Source organism: Drosophila kikkawai, chromosome 3L (genome assembly GCF_030179895.1).
Source record: "Drosophila kikkawai strain 14028-0561.14 chromosome 3L, DkikHiC1v2, whole genome shotgun sequence".
In the NCBI taxonomy this organism is placed as follows: Eukaryota; Metazoa; Arthropoda; class Insecta; order Diptera; family Drosophilidae; genus Drosophila; species Drosophila kikkawai.
In genome coordinates, this window is record NC_091730.1 from 22,472,297 (window position 1) to 22,491,060 (window position 18,764).

The 18,764-nt window shown below is 39.6% G+C and overlaps 1 protein-coding gene across 1 annotated transcript in view; it reads left to right on the top strand.

Annotated features, from left to right (window-relative positions):
• blot (bloated tubules) overlaps positions 1-18,764 on the top strand; it is a 28,616-nt gene that overhangs the window by 1,692 nt on the left and 8,160 nt on the right. The window contains exon 2 of the mRNA XM_070286105.1: positions 11,774-12,439. Within this exon, the coding sequence (XP_070142206.1) occupies positions 11,783-12,439 (657 nt within the window). The 5' untranslated portion in view covers positions 11,774-11,782. The remainder of the gene's footprint in view (positions 1-11,773; positions 12,440-18,764) is intronic.

An 18,764-nucleotide genomic window follows, 5' to 3' on the forward strand; every position in this document is an offset into this window, starting at 1 on the left:
AAATATTTTGCACTTGATAACCGGAGAGAATTAATGGACCACACCTCATATACTACTCTCTAAACTCTTAGCGGAAAAAAGCAATTTAGAGTAAAATTGTTTATGGAAGATTGTAGGGTTTACAAATTCCAGCACTATAGGAAAAGTATATATTTCACCTGTAAACAAACAAGTGTTCTTAACTTTATCTATTTGTCTCGAATGTTGTATCCCAGCAACTAAAATGATTCGAGGTCAGTTTACTAAATGTGATCACTTTTTTTCGCACTTGATATCGGGGGAGATAAGGCACAGATAGTGTGCCAAGTCACTCTCATTTTCATTCTTGATTCAGAGCATTCACTATTTGCTCGGCACATTTAGGGCAATTAAAAAGAAACAAAGTCAAAGGAAATGACATTGGAGCTGTGTAATATCCGCTGTAGAATGCATTGCCTGCTAAACATTTGCACTCGACCATTATCTGTTGTTTCAATATTATACTTATGCAGTTGAGGTGGAGAATGGAGGAAGGCACACCGCCAACCGCCCCCCAAGAATTTCCGACAATTTCCCGAAACATTGTGGTGGTGTCGTGACTGAGTCATCAGGTTTTTTCTCTCGGTTTTAGCCTGAACCAGAGCCCAAGTTTACTTGAGGTTAGAGCAGCCAAAGGCAGTTTTTTCCCCACCATTTCTGGCTTCTTACCTTTCATTCTCTCCGTATGCTTTATTTTCATTTCTTTTCCCATTTTCTTATTCTTATTTTTTGCGCCACTGCACCATGGCTGTTGCTGTTGCTGTGGGCCGCACATTTTTCTTGTTCGGTTCTGGCATTTTCATTTTAGCCCGCCCAACTGACCGTTATTTTGGCGAGCGGAGTCTAGAATATATGTAGACTCTAGACTCAGACTAATTAAATCAAAACTTAGCAGCTCTCTGCTGTCATCAGCAAAAGCTGCCGCCCTAATCTGTGCCATACGTGCTCCGTACATTTTTTCTTCTAAAATTTTCGGCGTGTTTGGCAATCGGAAAAGCTCAAACAATAAGCGCCGTAAGTAAGCTATATATATATACAGGTGCTGGTCGCGTATAGTTATGTGCTTGTTTTATAATGCATGTGGAAAAATAATAATAAAAAGAGTGTGCTGTGCACATTGTTCGGAACAATGGAACGTTATACGATAAAAAGTGTATAAATAAGCCCGAACGGGGGTTGCATGTCACCTGCTCAGCCTTAGATCGCCCCGGCGCAGCCCTGAGAAAATGAAGTCACTCTCAAATAAATAAAAGCGAAGCGAGAAGAGTTACGGCAAGTGCTAACTGAATATATATTCATGCCAGCCCAGCCACATAATACCTAAAGCCAACAGTCTCCCCTGCATCTTCCACCCACTGCCCGTCCCTGTAACTAAATAAAAAAAAAAACAAGCGAGGTGACTGTAAAAGTGGTGGATGCACTCAGCCGGAATGCATCTTTAGGATCTCTAGGGAGATGTGTGTAAGCGAAAGACTTTAGGCAACAGTTCCGTTAAACACTTGAGAAATTGGAAACTAAAGAAGGCAACGAAAGGATATAGAATATTTTTGTTTTTATTATTAAAGGAACAGCAAATATCTTCCATTATAATTTATGAAAAATACCCTTATCTCTGACCGAATATTGTTAGTTTGTGGACCATGTTTAAACTCACATAAAGTGGGCAGGGGTAAGGATATGTTACTTAAGAAGTTATCAGCATTGAAGTCTAAGGACTTTTTTACATATATATAAAAAATTAAATAATAAATTCTTAATTAAAATAATTATATAATCTTATTAGATATTTATTTACAGTATAATAACGATTACTTGCTATAGGTAACCATCTAATCTTTTAAACAATTTTTTTATTTATTACCCTAAACTTTTTAATGTAAAATGTCTACCAAATCAAAAAACTTCCTGACTTTTATCAAGTTACCTTCAAGAAATGCCAAGCTTTATACATTTGCATGATATCTCCTGCGCTTCTTGGCTCTTAGAAACGTTGAAAAAAGAAACGAATGAGCACGTCATATTCGATTGGGGGTAGAGTTGCAGATCTCCAGACTCGATTGCTCCACGCACACTCTATCTACCACACACACATGGGTGCTCTGGAAAGTAACTCCAGATACTTACACCGAGAGAGGGACTAGACTTAGACCATTTATGGTGTCAGTAAGGTACACTGCAGCCGGTAATGGCCATGATAATGATGCCTCTTGGCCGACTCGCCACCAGAACGCCGCAAAGTGGTGCAATTTGCTCGACGGTTCTTGCTGCCTTCTGCTAGAAAGTGGCCAAAAGGCGGCTGGGAATAGAAAAAAATAACAAAAACAACAAGAAAAACAAAACAAAACAAAAAGCGTAATCTAAAGCCAAGTTAAAAAGTAAAGCATGCTGCGGAAAATGGCTCTGCACTCATTTTGGTAGCTGACAGCAGTGCACAGTGGTTAAAAAAGGCTAGTACCAGCTTATATATTCATGAGAATAATAACATGTGTTGAAAATTAATTAGTTTATAAAAATATAGAATAATCGACAGGCAAAATGGAAAAAAATGCTAAATTTCTTTGTAAAAACGTTAGTTTTGTAACGATTTATACTTACAAGTTACTGCTACTTTATGTTATTTTACATATTTATACCACTGTACCTTGCCTGGGAGGAAAGGGGTGGAGTGTCGACTATCGTCCCCTTTTTTCGAGTGTCTGCGTCTGGTTTGGTTTGTTTTCACCATGCAAACGTGATCTTGGAAGTGGACGAACTCGTGTCTTACATTATATATAGACCAGTTTCCTCATTTTGATGTGCCCGGTTCTAATGGGGCTTAGGCATTATCCCCACCGGCTCTACAAGCTCAACTGCTAGAAACTAGAAAGAGAACTTTTTACCTGGGCAGCTCAGGTGTGACGAGAATGTCAACATAACTCCACTGACGGCCGGCTAAGAGAGCATGGGATTATGAAATTATCAAATCAACGGCATTAAGTTTAATTTATTTTACAATTCCCGTTAAATAGTCACAAATTTCCCTTAATCCTAAATATTTCTATGATAGCTGAGCTCACAAGTATAAGCTTTAATGATTGATCTACAAAGAACAAAGATCAGGAAGGATTGCAAACAATAAATCCAAATTCCGATTAACTGCCAAATATTTCGTTGTTCTTTTTGAAGCTACAAAAGATGATTTCCTCAACTCATTAATTGTATGAAAGAACAAAAAACCCAAAACAAGGCAAAGCTCTCACACACGTTTCTTCTATAAAAAGGTATTTAATCCCCCTATATTCCCTTCCCCTAGCTCATGATCGGCAACAATAATGCGCAAATGTTCTGGCTCCGTGAAATATTTGCTGGATGCATGCTAAATTAGTATTAAAAATAATTGTTGACTTGTCGGATTTATAATTAGAAATGAGCCGGAAACCGGCTTCGGCAACGGCAGCATCTCCAATTGTAATTAGTTATTGGCAAAGAGAATCTCCATTGAATCATCGTTAAGAAAAACTCAAACTAGGAACTCATTAGCATTATGGCAGAGGCAGCGTCGTCGCAATACCTGGCCCTGCTTTTTTCTTTTCCTCGCGAACGCCTTTTTGTTGTCTTGTGTGAACAACAATCGAAAAGTCAAAATAAACAGAATTCAATTACCACGCAGTTTGGGAAGGAAGCGAATGAAGTTGTAACTGCCGGAGCGACCTTGGCAAATGGGAATTTACCCGAGCCTTGCCTCGGTTTAACCCCCGATACCTCACTTCCTCAGAATCTGAATCTGACCTGCCAGGAGGGGACTTAAGCCAGGGCTATATGTATCTCCGCCTACCTGAAGGAACTGAGCCTGAGAACGAGTATAGCTGGTGAATCGGCGCATTTTACACACACTCTCGAGTGATTAATTTCCTGTTTATGAGCACTTCGTTGCCCCTGCTCTTTGTTGTGCGGCTTCTTTTGCCAAAGATTTCGAAGGTTTCCACTGTTTTCCTCCCTCAATGGAAGCGAGTTTCGGCACTCGTTTATTGGTTCCTATGTGCTCAGTACACGGCAATGAATTTTAATCGATTTTTTCACTCAGATTTGATGGCAACTGAAACCAATAGGGTCAGTCAGAGATTGGAGTAATATGACGTGGGATATATTTAAGGATAGATTTTGTGTCCTAAAGAGGATTTTAAAAAGCATAAGAGTTTTTTATCAATTATTATATATTTTTTTTATTTTAAGGCTCTTTTTAATGAAATGAAGATTGATTTCTCTAAGAATTGTAAACTTAAATCACATAAATCAGACATATTTCATAGTAAATTGAGAAGGGTATGATCTATTTATCTAATCTATTTATTTAATTGAACTTTTACTATAAATTTTATTGAACAAATTTAAAAGTATACAAATTACACCAGTTTGATGTTTAAAACCTGTATCTGTACTAAAAATTCTGTACTTAGGACCAGAAAGTATGTTTTTTAGTTAGTGCACTGACTTGTTTAGAAGTAACCATCAACAATAGAACAATTATAAACAAAACTATTATTTTGTTTACAATTAAACTACTGGTACTGGTCTGCTTGGCTGCGCAATTGTTGTGGAAGTCAGACAACCTTCTCCTATATTTTGCAGATAATTTTGAGTATAATTATATACATATGGTACTTAATTTTTTCCTGTGCAGGATATACTCCCTCTCGGGAACGATTTGCGTGTTTTTCTGATATTACCGTAATCGCCAGACGGCTGATCAGTTGGGATGAGACTGGGATGGGAGCTGTGTATTTGCCAGATAGCAGTACATTCGGCTGTTACACGTGTTGTTGCGACGCTCACTCGCCGCTACCCTTGCCATGTCCAACTCAATAGTTAATAGCAGCTACCTGTCAGGTATTTACTTGTGCTCAGCTCTCGGCGCGGCTCAGGTTCAGGTTCAGTTTCAGCTCGGCTCGGCTCGACTCATCGCAGTCCCGCTCTCGCCAGTCAGTACCGCCGAACCTGTCGTCGCCGCCGCTTCTCGCTCGTAGTTGGACTTGAATGTATTCAGTTTGTTTTTTATTTTCGTGTGTGTGAGAACGTAGTTTCCATGAATTTTGCGCTATTGAATCGAAATTGATGACGGTTCGAGTGCCACCCCAATGATTGCCATTCCGCCGTGTGGCAATTGCCCTTAATGGAGCATTCAAATGAGCTTTTTGGAACGGAGTTACGTCTCTGATTACGAGTTCCAGTTTCGATTGTGGTGTCGTGCTGCCCCGAAAAAAAAATCAGAAGCTCGCTTGAATACAAATTAAAAAATTATCTACTTCCTAACCGGTGATGAATGAATGTCGGATTCAACCTTAGGCTTGCCATAAGAAGTTGAAAGATGCTAACGAACTGTGTTTACTGTGAACCACTAAATATTTAAAATTTACTACATGCGGAAATATTCATGAAAAAAGAGTGTGCGTGCTCGTTATTTGAAACTATATCTATATACTCACGGTGACATTGGATGGTAAATTAATTTGTTTTATAAATGGGAATTAGTTTTAATTTGAAGAAAATAATGTAGAATCTGTAGTTCTTTCTTTACTGAAAATTGTGTACTTGTCAGAAAAAAAAGCTAAAACCTTAGATAGGTTGGCAGTAGTCATAGACTGACAAATCTACTCTTGCACCTGTGTCACCAAAGAAAAACTTCTATCAAAGTTCACTGTGAAGTTCAAGCCAGATATCTGAACAAGACACACCTGGCATGAGTATTGTTTTACTACGATCTCAGTTAGCCAGGTAGGATCCCCCCGTTTTCATTGCCATTTTGACCGTTTTCGATTCGACTCGATTCGATTGCGAAAGCGTTGAATCTAATGCCAATGAAGGGGGGAAGGTGGAGTCCATTCATTTGCTAATGATTCTGATAATTGCCATTGTGCGAAACCAAAAGCAAAGCTTTTATTGTGCAATTTGAGGGACTGAAGGGGAGGCAAGGCAATATAGAGGGTACTTGACGTTTACCAGAGTTTTGTTAAGTACGGATTATGATTGCGATTATGATTGCCAGCGACTCGATGCTGATGCAATTAACGAGCGGCAAGGGCAGCACGAAGCGTTTATGCAAATCATGGGCCAACACGGTCCTGAGCAATTATTGAATCGAGTTTGCGGTTGAAGCCTGCCACGGAGTGGGGTATCTACGTATCCGAGTTGGCGAGTATCTGTCTATCTTTGCCGTCATATGCTTTTTATGCTCTTGACCCAGTGGCAGAGTGTCAAAGCAGGCCTTTATTAACGCAATTTCTTGGCTAATCTGGCGCGTAAACCAGTCCAATAAAAAGAGTAGCAAGAAATTAAGGTTAGCTGGGAATAGCAACGCTAAGAATACCCTGGTCTTATGAGAATAATAGTACATAATATATAAATAAACGTTTCTCTATTTTCAGTAGAAGTAAGAACGAAATATCTTACAATTTAAGTTTACAAAATCTATATAGAAATAAAGCATAGTAAATGAGGTCAGTGCCTGACCAAACTTTAAGAGGTAATACCCAAACTCAAGGGGTACCACAAACATTGTCCACCTGCCATGCCTTGATCTTTACGCGAATGTAATTAGCTAAAGCTAAATGCAATTTGCAGAGCCATAACGTTGGAACGTGTTTTCGGATTGGATCGTAGCCAGGAGGAATCCGGCAATGTGTGATCCACTAACACGAAAAACGGAACTGGAACTCGAATTGAAATGGCCATAGCTTCGCATCGCATCGCAGATGTGACAATTGTTTGAGAAACCGCGCTGCGCTGCTGGAAATCAGTGAAGCGACGGATATATAGAGTCGGGGCGTGGCATGGCGAGATTTTTGCAGTGGTCCGTGTCCCCACAGCGGACGACAGCTTTAATTACATTCGATTGGCAATCAATAAGAGCCAATCAGTGCCATACCGACACACGCTGGTACTTTTACTTGTGTGTCGCACGAGTTTCAATTCAATTTGCACATAATTTTACATAATCTTCGCCGCTGCGAGAAACTGTGTCAAGTCGAGCGGTTAGCCAAGTGCAAGTAAGTATCTAGCAGATACTAGCGGATACTCCACAGATACGCTCATTGTTGTTTTTACTTTCGTTGGCGTTGGCTGTCAGAAGCAGAAGTAGAAATGAGCAAGCCCATCTGGTTTTTACTTTCCTTTTATGCCAGGCCAAGCGCGGACTTTCAATTACTTCAGTCTGAGTCGAGATTGAGATACAGATACGCTCGGCTTTAGCTACACCCCAGAGAGCGAGCCAATTGCGATTATCCCATGGATACTCGCTAAATGAATTGCTACTGCTGCTGTGGCATTTGATTGGATTCGGTCTCCCTGGCGGATGATCTCCTAATTAGCCACACAGTGGGTCCAGTGTCCAGTAATTAGTGCTGCCTGTTGCTTTATTTTTAATGGAAATTACTCTGTTTGTGGTTTGGTGACATTTCTGCCTGGGGTTGAGGTTCAGTTTCGGCCTTTAAATGGCCGTTCGAAACGCTATTCGCTTGGACTTTCGCCCTGTCAAAGGTCAACCACGTGTGCTCGCTACAAATTGGGTTCGAAATTAATCACAGTCCGGCATGTAATTGTCGGTGAGCCGGGGAATTATATTAGTTAAAGGTCGTTGTGAAATAGGTAAAACAATGCATTACTAAATTTTGTAGAGCTTTGAAAAGTATTAAGAACATTTTAAACCATAAAATCTTATTAAATTACAATAATTTCTGCTTAAATCTTATCCACATTTATTACAAAACACTTCACAACTTTAACCTTCATAAACTGATTGATCTTGGACGTTTTCTGTCTTGTAATTTTCCTACGACAGAAGCTTTTTATATGCGCACATTTATTGTTCATCCATTTGCTTTGCCATTAAAAATAATGATTCTTGATGTTTCCTTGGAAGTGAACCCTTAATAATTTCAAGTCAAAACTTTATGGCCAGAGAGCAAACTTGGCTTGGAGTTCTGTGCTGATTGTTTTTTCGGGGTTCCCTGAGGTCGGCGAGCGGGCCTAAATGGCGAGTTAATGTTCGCTTTGGCTTTGGTCAGCGGCAGTTGTGTCTTTCTGTGGTTACGCCCGGCTGAATTCTGGTGGTGCTGATGTTGCCGGTGGCACTGCTCTAGGTACTATATGTTGCCCTCGTCAGAACCTTTATCAAGTGTCATACTTTTGCCCCCGTCCCCACTACCCTCGTACTTGTCGCCGTTCGATCTGAGTGCACAAAGAAAAGCAGCCACGAATGTGTGGCACATCTAGGGGTACCAGTACGGGTATGGGCTTGGCTTCGGCTTTGGATTCGGGCTGGGATACTTTGGTGCTTTCCTTGGCAACACTTGTACTCGCACTCTTACCTGTTAATAACTTGTAACTTGATGCATCGCCGGATCGCGTCCCTTGGGCTCGTCTCACTGGACTGACTTTTCGAGTCTTCGCCAACGGTCGAGCGATCTTGCAGAGCAAGAAATAATAGTATAGAAACTTAAATACATTTTGAAGAATGTATACATAATATTGTAGTAAAAACCATAGCAATACATTTGCAATGAAATAATAGGTACTTTTTATTGCAGTATCTTACAGACCTAAATTTCTCTCTGTGCACTGCTTGTTCCATCCCGTCTCTCCGCAGATTGTACAGGTATACAGGTATATAGGTATATCTGCAATCTGCGAGAGTGGTCTTGGCACTTGCGCTCGGCTGAATACAAAAGTATCTGAAGGCAGGCACATCTCGCCGCCGCTCTATCTGCGTCTGTATCTGTATCTGCAGCATGCGAAATGCAAATCTTTGCCACTAAGGCGCCACATTTGTTTGCAAAATGTTCAATAATAAACAAGCGGAGACGCCGCCGTCATCCACTTTGGTGCCTTCATTTGGACAAAGACGCCGTAAACATTTCAATACCCGGTACTCGTTAAGGGTCGACTGTTATTTGTGTATAAACATGGGATGGATGAAGTAATTTGATCGGGATTTCAGTGAGAGAAAGGCATTTTTAAGGGGTTATATACAGTTGTGATAGTCGAAAAAATCGATTTTTTTTTTATTGCATATTCTTAAAGTATATACTGTTGAGAATACTCTCACAAAAATTCATAACGATCGGAGCATTAGAACCGAAGTTGTAGCTATTTATAGCGCACGACATGCACGGCGGCCAGAACAAACTTGAAACTTTAAACGCGATTATCTCAGAATCGTTTTTTTCGAAGTTACCTTTGCGGTGGACACGATTACTAAAAAACTATTAATCCGATCAACACCAAATTTTGACCACTTATTTATTATCTCAAAAACTAGTCCGTGAACGAAGGATTTTTAATTTTTTAAATAAACTTTAAAATAAACTTTAAAATAAACTTTAAAATAAACTTTAAAATTTATTTCTGTGCCGTTGCATTTTTTAACCATATTTAACGGATATACTTTTCCCAATTTAGTGCAGGATATTTTTTTAGTCAAGCTCCCCTGTGGCCCCACCTGTTATATCTCTTTATTACTTCGCCTGAATCGGCTGTAAATAAACGAAAATTTGTATAAATACCCGGTAAAGATAAAGATACGGCCTCTTTTGGCCTGTTTTGCTGGTCACCGAACTCTCCGATCGCATGTTAAAAGTTGATTTTGTTTTCTTTTCTCCCGCCATTTTTGCTCATTTATGCAAGCCTGCATAATTATTTGCAAATATGCATTTCAGGTGATTGTGATAAGGTTCGCTCTCAACTTGGCTAAGATAAATGTGTGTCATTTTGCCGATAAGATGCTTGACTCTTGGTGCCAGCAGTCATTAATATAATGACACAACCTTAATAATCGAACTGTTGTGTTTGAGTTTGAGTTGAGTCATCGGGCCACTGGGGTTCGTTCCAGGGGAGCTAAATATATAAATGCCAATCGGCGAACACATTCACGCACTTGGCTTAATTAATGTTTATTAGTCGCATATATTTGCTTAATTCGTGTTGCCAAGGCTCGAAGACGGTAGCCAAAAGTATGAGGGGAATCGATTTGTATAATTATAAATGTCTCTAAGGCTTTTATTTATCATCCAGTGAAGGCAAATTGACTGATTTATATGAAATAGTTTAATAAAAAATGGTTTTGCAAGATAAGTGTTGAATGGTTGCCATTTTGGGACTTTTATTGGGCTTTAATGGATTATTTAAAACAAGTTCTCAGTCATATCACGACTTTCAAATAATGAGGGTGATGAATTTGCACTTAAAAATAAATTAAAATATTTATTTGGTAAGGTTTAAGATATATAGGAAAATTTGGTAGCTTAAGATTAAAAGTTCTTTGTTCGGATCTAAAGTTAAAAATGGAAATACTTGAAGGATGAATTTTATGATGTATTTTTCAGATATTGACTAGATGTGAGAGATTTTGTAAAAATATGAAATAAATGTATGGCTTCTTATAAAATTCTCTAACATTTAGAAAAATCATAGATCAATTTATTGTGGGCTGCCAATGGGTTAAGCAATGGCATTGGAACGCTAAAAATATTTCCCCCACGAGAAATTCATTTTCAGGTCAATAAAATAAGTTGGGAAACCGAAAGCCCAGTAACTGATAGCGCTGTCTCTCGCTTTATTTTGTTTTCTTGCGTTTTTGTTTCTTAATTTTTTTTCATTTTGCCATGTTCATATTGGAACAGTTGTTTTTACGACTTTGTTTTTTAGGGGTCCCTCTCTCGCTCACTCATTGTTGTCAACTTTCAGATGTTTTCTCTGCCAGTGACTGATAAAAACAACGCCATTCAAGTGAAATTTCGACAGCGAAAAGCAGTCACCTGTCTTTAGAAGAAATGATTTGCTCTGATTTGTGTAGAATTGAATGACAATGGGCCATGTGCCGAGTGCAGAATCTTCGGCTAGACAATGTCATAATCATAATCCATGGCATAATGGGACCGATCAGTATGCGGCAGAATGGCCAGAGGGGGCTTTCACTTTCACAGGCCCCGCGAATTGTGGCCACTTTTCACTTTCCTATATTGTTCTCTCTTCAAAATTCGATTCGCATGCAAATCAAAACAAAGTCAACCCAGCCAGCAAATCTCCCATATGAATCATTTCGTTAAAAAAACAACAGCGGATATAATTCGTATTTCGTATATTTTTATACGATTTTTGGACTTCGTGTGAACTCCGCCGTTGGAGTTGGGCTTTGATGATATTTTGATTATTTCCACGAATTTTTATTCAACGCTCCGAGGGTAAAAAACTCGACGATTTCTTTTGATATTACCATTTAAATGTTATAAATTATTTTTTATTAGCATAATAAAAGGAAATGTTCTTGTAAATTTAATAAAAAAAACATTTACTAAGGTATTACAAAATTAGCAAAAGTTTAAACCTCTTTAGGTGCAATTTTATCAAATGTTTAAGTAAAGATCATAATGAATTATTAATATTTAAATATCATTATACTATCTATGTGCTAAAACAAATGTTTTAAAGTTTGTGTAGAATTTATTTTACAGATTTTAATTGGGTTGGATTTCCAAAGATACCCTATTTTTTAACTTTTTATTGTTGGGTAAAAAATGAGTATGTATTTTCGAGCCAATCCTAGATTTGTATCATTGGGTACGGGTCCAGAATTCACTTGAAATCGTATGAGACACGCCCAAATAAAAGGTTTTCGAACCCCTTAATTTAAGTAATATATTTCACAGAACTTGGTTACTTTTTCATTGACAAAATTTGGCTGACATTGTTCTTTTGTTATCTGTTTTTTATTGCTAACCGACAGATCTGATCGATGAGCAGCAGCTACAAGCCCCGAGGCAGTGACGAGGCCCTTGCCGAGCAGCTGAGCTTAGCCCGGAACCGCACCGGAACCGGAAGTGGCGCCCAGGCCACGGCCACGCCCACCTATCGTCACATATCCGGCGCCATGGCTACCCTGCCGCGCCACGAAAACAACCATCAGAGTCACAACCCAGACAACTCTGCCCGCCTGCGCACCGATTCCACGGCCACTTCGAGGACCTGCGTTTACATAGGCGGAGAGCCAACGGGAGGAGGAACAGCCAACGGCCACATCTCGGTGACCCTAGACCGCCGGCAGCCGCAGCGGATGTCCTGGCTGAATATGCGTCGGGCCAAGGCCAATGAGGCAGACCCGCCGGCCATCACACCATCGCCGCAGACGACTCGCAGCTGCATCTCCACGGTGTCCAGTGTGGTGGACAGTGGCGGCGGACGCACCACAGCCACCTCTGGTCGGATTAGCTCCAGCGGCATCGTCACCCTCAGCGGGAGTAATAACACACTGTCAGAGATCCAGGGCGGCTACCACGACCTAGAACACGATGCGGTGTCCAAGAACTACTCCGTGTCGGCCTCCGTCCATAACATCACCACGGCCAGCAATGCCAAGCTGCTGCCCGCCGTCGAGGATGAGTCCAACCAGCAGGTGAGTTATTTTTGAGTAACTAAGAGGAAGCATTCGTGGGTTTTATGGTGGGAAAACGAAACTACAAATTGGGTTAATTGGAAAATGAAGACCACTTTACGAGTGCTTTATTGATACCTATTTTATGGCACTGCAGAGGAGTTTTAATTAGCTAACAATTATACAGGGAAAATTGTAATGAAAGCGTGTTAGCTGGTTGGAAATTTATTTCGCAATAAAATAGACAAAGGGAAATAACCAAGAGGAAGAGGGAAAAATACATAAAATAGGTACTATAAATAATAATTTTGAGTTGAAAAGTGCTTAAATATAGACATATTCTTGATTTGTTACAACCTCATATTTCATTCTCTAAAAAATATTTAAAAAGTGATTACTTAGATTTTTTTGTTCCAAAGATTTATAATAAAGATCTATTTATACTAATGATATTTGTTTTTCAGCCTTTATTTATTTATTTTAGATTAGTTTAGATTATAAGTTCACGGAACGTACCAAACTTCTGCTGAAAAAGGTATAAAGAAGCAGCAACAGTTCTTATCAACAGCCAAAATCCGTTTATTTATTCTTCCATTTCATAAAAATACCCAAGGTTTGCAGTTCTCTGAAATGCTAGATGCCTGATTAGAAAAAGCAACCAGTATTTTTGCTAAATCTACACAAAAGAGCTTAACAAAAAATATATAATTTAAAAGAGGCTTCCACCTGAAACTTGAGGCACATGTCTTGGATTTCATAGCCTGGCCAAAGCAATTAAAATGTATATTTATTAGCAGGTTTTGAAGATTCATTTAGCATAGATTGAACTTTCAGAAAAGTAGTTCATCTTCGTAGCCATAGCCGTGTTCGAAGCTAAAACTCGTGTATGCAATTTATTCCGGCTCCCAATCGAGTGGCTGTCTTACCTGTTTTGGCTTTTTAGAAGTTATCTGCCAAGATCTTTCAAGTTGAACCCCTTTTGTTCAATGTTGCGGGTTAGCCAGAAGCGCTTTTGATTCATCTTCCCCTTGGAGATTTCTGTGAGAATAAATGCGAAAGAATGTGAATGAAAATGATGATGAGGAGGGGCTATACTCATCTCAGCCTGACTGTTGCTTATCACCAGGCGAGGTGAGTCTTCTGAATGACTTTCGGTGATTCCGGCTATCGATTGCTCACGAGTCGCTGTAAATTTTATTATTTCTCCGCTTAATAATGCTGAAAATATTCGAAATGAATTTGAGTACGTGCTGGAGGTCTCAAGAGAATTTTTACATTTTTGTTTGTCGATCGATTTGTCTAAGCCATGGCAATCGGTTACGTGAGTTACGATATGAAAACACTTCCGTACACTGTGGAAAAATAGTTTTAATTGATTAGAAATGATTTGGATATTATTTAAATAAATATTACCGGTATAAGAGAGTTTTATAGCTTTGATATAGAGAGGAATATGATTGTAAAATTACCCTGCAAGATCTAAATCATAATTTTTCATAGGTTATAATTCTTCACCAATCCCAAAAACTCCAAGAAGATTGTCTTATATTTATTTCTCTTTAGTACACAGACTTTACCAGCTCAGTGTAACATCTTCTAGAGTTAAAATGCGTTAATTTTCGCGCGTTTTTGTTTGTTTTCTTTTCCTTTGTTTGCGGATCCCCGATCATCGAGGTGTTTGAATAGTTTTTGAGATGAGGTTACACAAACTCACAGCAGTTGTAGCAGCCGAGAAGAAGGCGTGGCCCTGGCAACCTTCAAACACCTGAGGTGCTTTTGTTATTGAATTTATGTATAAACTGGCAAGGGAGTGCAGCAGCTCTCAGCTTCGATCCTCCCGTGTTAATAGTCTAATAGTCATTGTTTATAGGGTTGTCCGGGCAGCGGCAACATCATAAACACGATCATAAAACTAGTTTCGGCATCGCATTTGTCTCCTATTTGGGTTAGTAAGGCGGCAATCACCGGACTGGATCGGATCGCACCGGACCGGATAGGGCCCAGCAGCTGGCCATTGTCTTTCGCCTCGGCGATCCGCTCGATTGTTCCCGCAATTGGCATCCATTTGGGAAGGGTTCTCTGCAAGTGCAAGTGCAAGTGCCAAGTCCAGTCCGGATGCTAATTGGCCTTAATTAGCAGATCACGCGATACTAGTTTTTATGTGAGCAGCCAATTTAATTAGGAGCAGCGTCTAGAGACCTATATTTAAATGCTGGAAGAAAAGTGAAAATAGTCGGACGGTTAGATCATATTTAGATCATATTTTTAATTAAGAAAACAGGCTTATTAAGGCATTTAGGTAATATTTTAATATTTTTGTTGGTACAGATTTTAATTAAATAAATAAAGAAAAGATTATCTTATTTAAATCTTTATTTGAAAGTTGTATATTATTAAGAAATTTGACTTTTTTATAAAATACACATTCCACAGTCATAAGATAATTTTATTCTGCCAAATTTAGATATTTACTCGGTGATTCTTTTCTGTAATCCGAAAGTAAAATGTAAATTAATCATCCCCAAAGTAGGCTTTGCTTTCTTTTAGAAATAAATGTAAAGTTTACGCTACAAAATAGCTGCATACTTTTGAGGGAAATGAGTTCGTGGCCTAAGTCTTTTGTTATTTTAATAGGAAAAGATTTATGGCTAAAACTTAAATTAAGCTAGCTGAAATCAATAATAATTTACGGCTAAGAGCGCTTAAATTTTCTTTTAAATTTATGTTATCTATCCGCTTAATGTTTATTTATTTAAAATTAAAAGAGATAACTGTAATAATATATCGATATCTTAATAGAGACATCTTTCAATAAAATCCAAATCTGGTTGAAAGGAAATAAATGCGAATTATTTTATGCCAAATGCATTCCCTAATTGGCCTGCAAATTTGTGGGCAGTAAAACTATTAATAGCGGAAAAAACTCAGCCGGAATAATTATTTGCTTCCAGCATTTCGCATTTATTGACCAATTTCATGGTCCCTCGGCTTGAACTGTATCGGCAACTGTCTGTCGGTGGCCACTCGCATATTTGTTTGCTTATTTTTACTTTTAACTTGCGACTTTTCGAATGTGCAATTTGCTTACCACAATCGATTTTACCTTTTTTTTTTTTTTTTTGGCTGAGCATGCGAGTGGCCAAAAGCCAAGACCCAAAACCGAATACCGAATACCGAAGCCCAAACCCATATGCATGTTTCTCGAGTTGTTCAGTTACTTCATCTCTTATGTTATTTCGTTTCCAATTCGCTGATTAACAAGTTCAACAAAACACGGTGGCAGCCAAAAAAAACTAAACAAAAAACAAGAAAAGAAAATGACTACAATGTTGCAGTTACTTTCGGCAGTGGCAAGACGCACGTTTCGGCCATAAAAAAGAAATGGCAACCGAATGCCGAAGTGACGTCACTTGATTGCACTCCAAACTGGTTGAATGCAACACTAAACAATAATTGCAGGCTATTAGAATTGCATCGAGATGATTCGGTCAAGTTTCTGGGAAATAAATAAAATACTTAAAGCCAGCGAAAGTGGCCGAGAATTCCCTTGAAACTGTTTGGAAATACGAACCGAACCCATCCACGGAACACTGCGCTACCGGGTTTGGGTGTAACGGAGCCACCTTTGACGAGTTAGCGATATCACATGGCTCCCTGACTTCTCCTTTCACTGGCCACCACCGCCGCCGATTAAAGCGACGCAATCCGAGTCATAAAACAATAGCCCAGATATGGAGTACTTCGTGGAACGAGTACTATGGGTACTATGCTCCAGTGCCCAGATCCGTTGGGTCAAAGAGATTGTCGCGTCGCGTTGCTTATTCAACAGAAAGACACTGCACACAATAGCCTTATTTCGGACACCTTTTGTGGCCATCTCAGCATTGTGGGGACATTTTCACACTCCAGTTTCAGTTCAGTCTTCGAACCAAAGGTAATTATTGTGCAGCCTACGAGGCTTTCCATTCTTAGGGCCCCGTACATTCATCGAATCAATTCTCGATAGAAGTGATTCCGAGCCCGGAGAAACTCAATTTAATTGGCCGCAGCCCACGCTTTTACTTTTGGCTTTTCATATTTCATATATACATATTTATACACATATTTATACGCTTTAACGGCCACTTTAGACCTCATTCCATATGCCGGGCACAAGCTCAACTGTCAAAAAGCCAAAATCAAGCCATTATTTATGCTAAATGTGTGTGGAAGTTCTTGATGCGATCATCATCAATCGGGCATAGTTGGGAAAGTTGTCGTCTTTATTTTTTATTGAACTTCCGCTTGATTTGGCAGAACTTTGATGCCAAATATAAATCGTAAGCACTGACTAGTAATATTTGAATTTAACATTAGCGCCTATTCAGTCCTCGCAGAGCGCTTGCTCGTTAATTTTTTTCTCATTCCCCATTTTCATCTTACAGTGAGCTCTGTTAATTACGCGCCAGTTTCGCTCGCATGCTTACATAATAATTAGAAAACGCCGCGCTCTTCTCTCTTTCTGCGCCAAAGAACGTGTTAAAACGAAATTTAATTTAAGTATGAGAAGCGGCCCAAAGAGCCAAGACTAATAGACGGTTTCTGCTCTTTGTGGTGGCTACTTCCTGCTGTGCAGAAGACAGGTTAATTATGCAGATGTATCTCGGGACATGGGAACGCGGCCTGGGGGCGTCACTCATTAGGCAATAGAAATGGAATCACCTCTAGCCAGCATCTCGGGTTGCCCGTGCCTGTGCCCGTGCCTATGCCCTGTTCTTTCATTCTTTATTTCAATTACCCCCACGTGGGCGCAGGTTTAAAATGTTGAGAACATTCAATAAAACCTGTGATGATTAAATTCCCAAAAGAAAAGTGGAATGCACTGGAAAAAATCATTTCTATTACAAAGTTAAAAACAAAAATTTGTTAAAGATTAAATCAGGATATCTATTTTGTGGCGATGATTATTTTTCAAGATATTAAAAGCACTTACAATTAAAATCTCAATAATACATACATTTTTCTAATTACAATCTTATTCAAATATGTTTTATGAAAACACTTTTATTTGATAAGTTTGAATAAGGAACTTTTTCTCTCTGTGCTGTTGGAGAAGCATGCATACATTTCCAAAGAAACCCAGTCAGGCGGAGCGCGCGAAGCTTCGCAGGCAGGCGTTCGCCAACTTTGCGCAGCCACTGTGCATAGAAAGCCACGCTTTGGTGCCGTCGCTGCTGCTGCCTTTCTGCTGCTGCGAAGTCCACAGCAACTGACACTGCCGCCGGCTACGTCAGTCGTCAGTTCTGCATTAATGAGAGAGCAGTTAGGTACGCTCGCTCGCACGCTCCGTGTGGTCGCCCCCCTACGTAACCAAGAGTCGTCAGCCCCAGCCAGGCGGTGTGTGTGTGTTTGTTGGGATCCGCGCCCGCTCCAGATGGAAACGCCGTGATAGGGGGAAAAATCAAGCGGAGAGAGATGCCAAATAAAAGTAAACTTATTGGGGGGAAACTCGTTTGGGGCATCCATCTCTCGGCGGCAGCTCTCTCATTCGATTTTGATTTTCCCCCCAATTCAGATGCGTCTTCTGCGCAGTCGCAACACGGCACTGCTGCGATGCGCTTCGGGAACGCTGATCGTACACCAATAGCTGGCTGAAAATAAAAAAGAAAAGCCTAGGAAAGCCAGGAAAATAGAAACGCAGTGCTATCGGGAAAATGCAAAAGTGTGAAGTGAATCGCGTGTCCAATGAGTTCTGTACTAAGAAATGTAATTGAATTCCGGGCCATATTCGTAACCACAAACAGCGGCTGTGGAGGCTATGGGAGGAACTCCTCCATATAGTAATAATCCCATAACAGCTGTCATTGATATGCGTTGGCGATTTGTGCGGAATGAAAAAAATAAAATAAACCCATAATAACAATAACGAAAAGCACGGCAAAATACCATATATATGGAATAAAAACAAAACGAGAGAGCAAGACATTCAATAAGCGGTTCAGGGCCAGGCTCTGAAGGTGTTGCCAATTTATTTTAAAAGTCTGCGCTTTTTGTTGCCTTGCTGTCGTCGTTGTCACGTGATAACTTGTTCGTTCCACTTGCATAAAAATATTGTTATTTTCTTGACACACAAATGCGCCTGCAAGTGGAGGCCTTAATTAGCATGATGTTTACAAAAAATAAATAAATAAACACAAAAGGCGAACTGTCGCTAATTGTAAATGATTTCTTTTCAAGTGCAGTGCAATTTAAAAATTCCACCCTCCATTTTAGCTGGAAAAGGAAAGAAACCTCGCAGTAATACCCACAAAACCCAGTCAAATCGAATCAAATCCAAATAAAATCCGCTTTGTATGCACCGACCAAC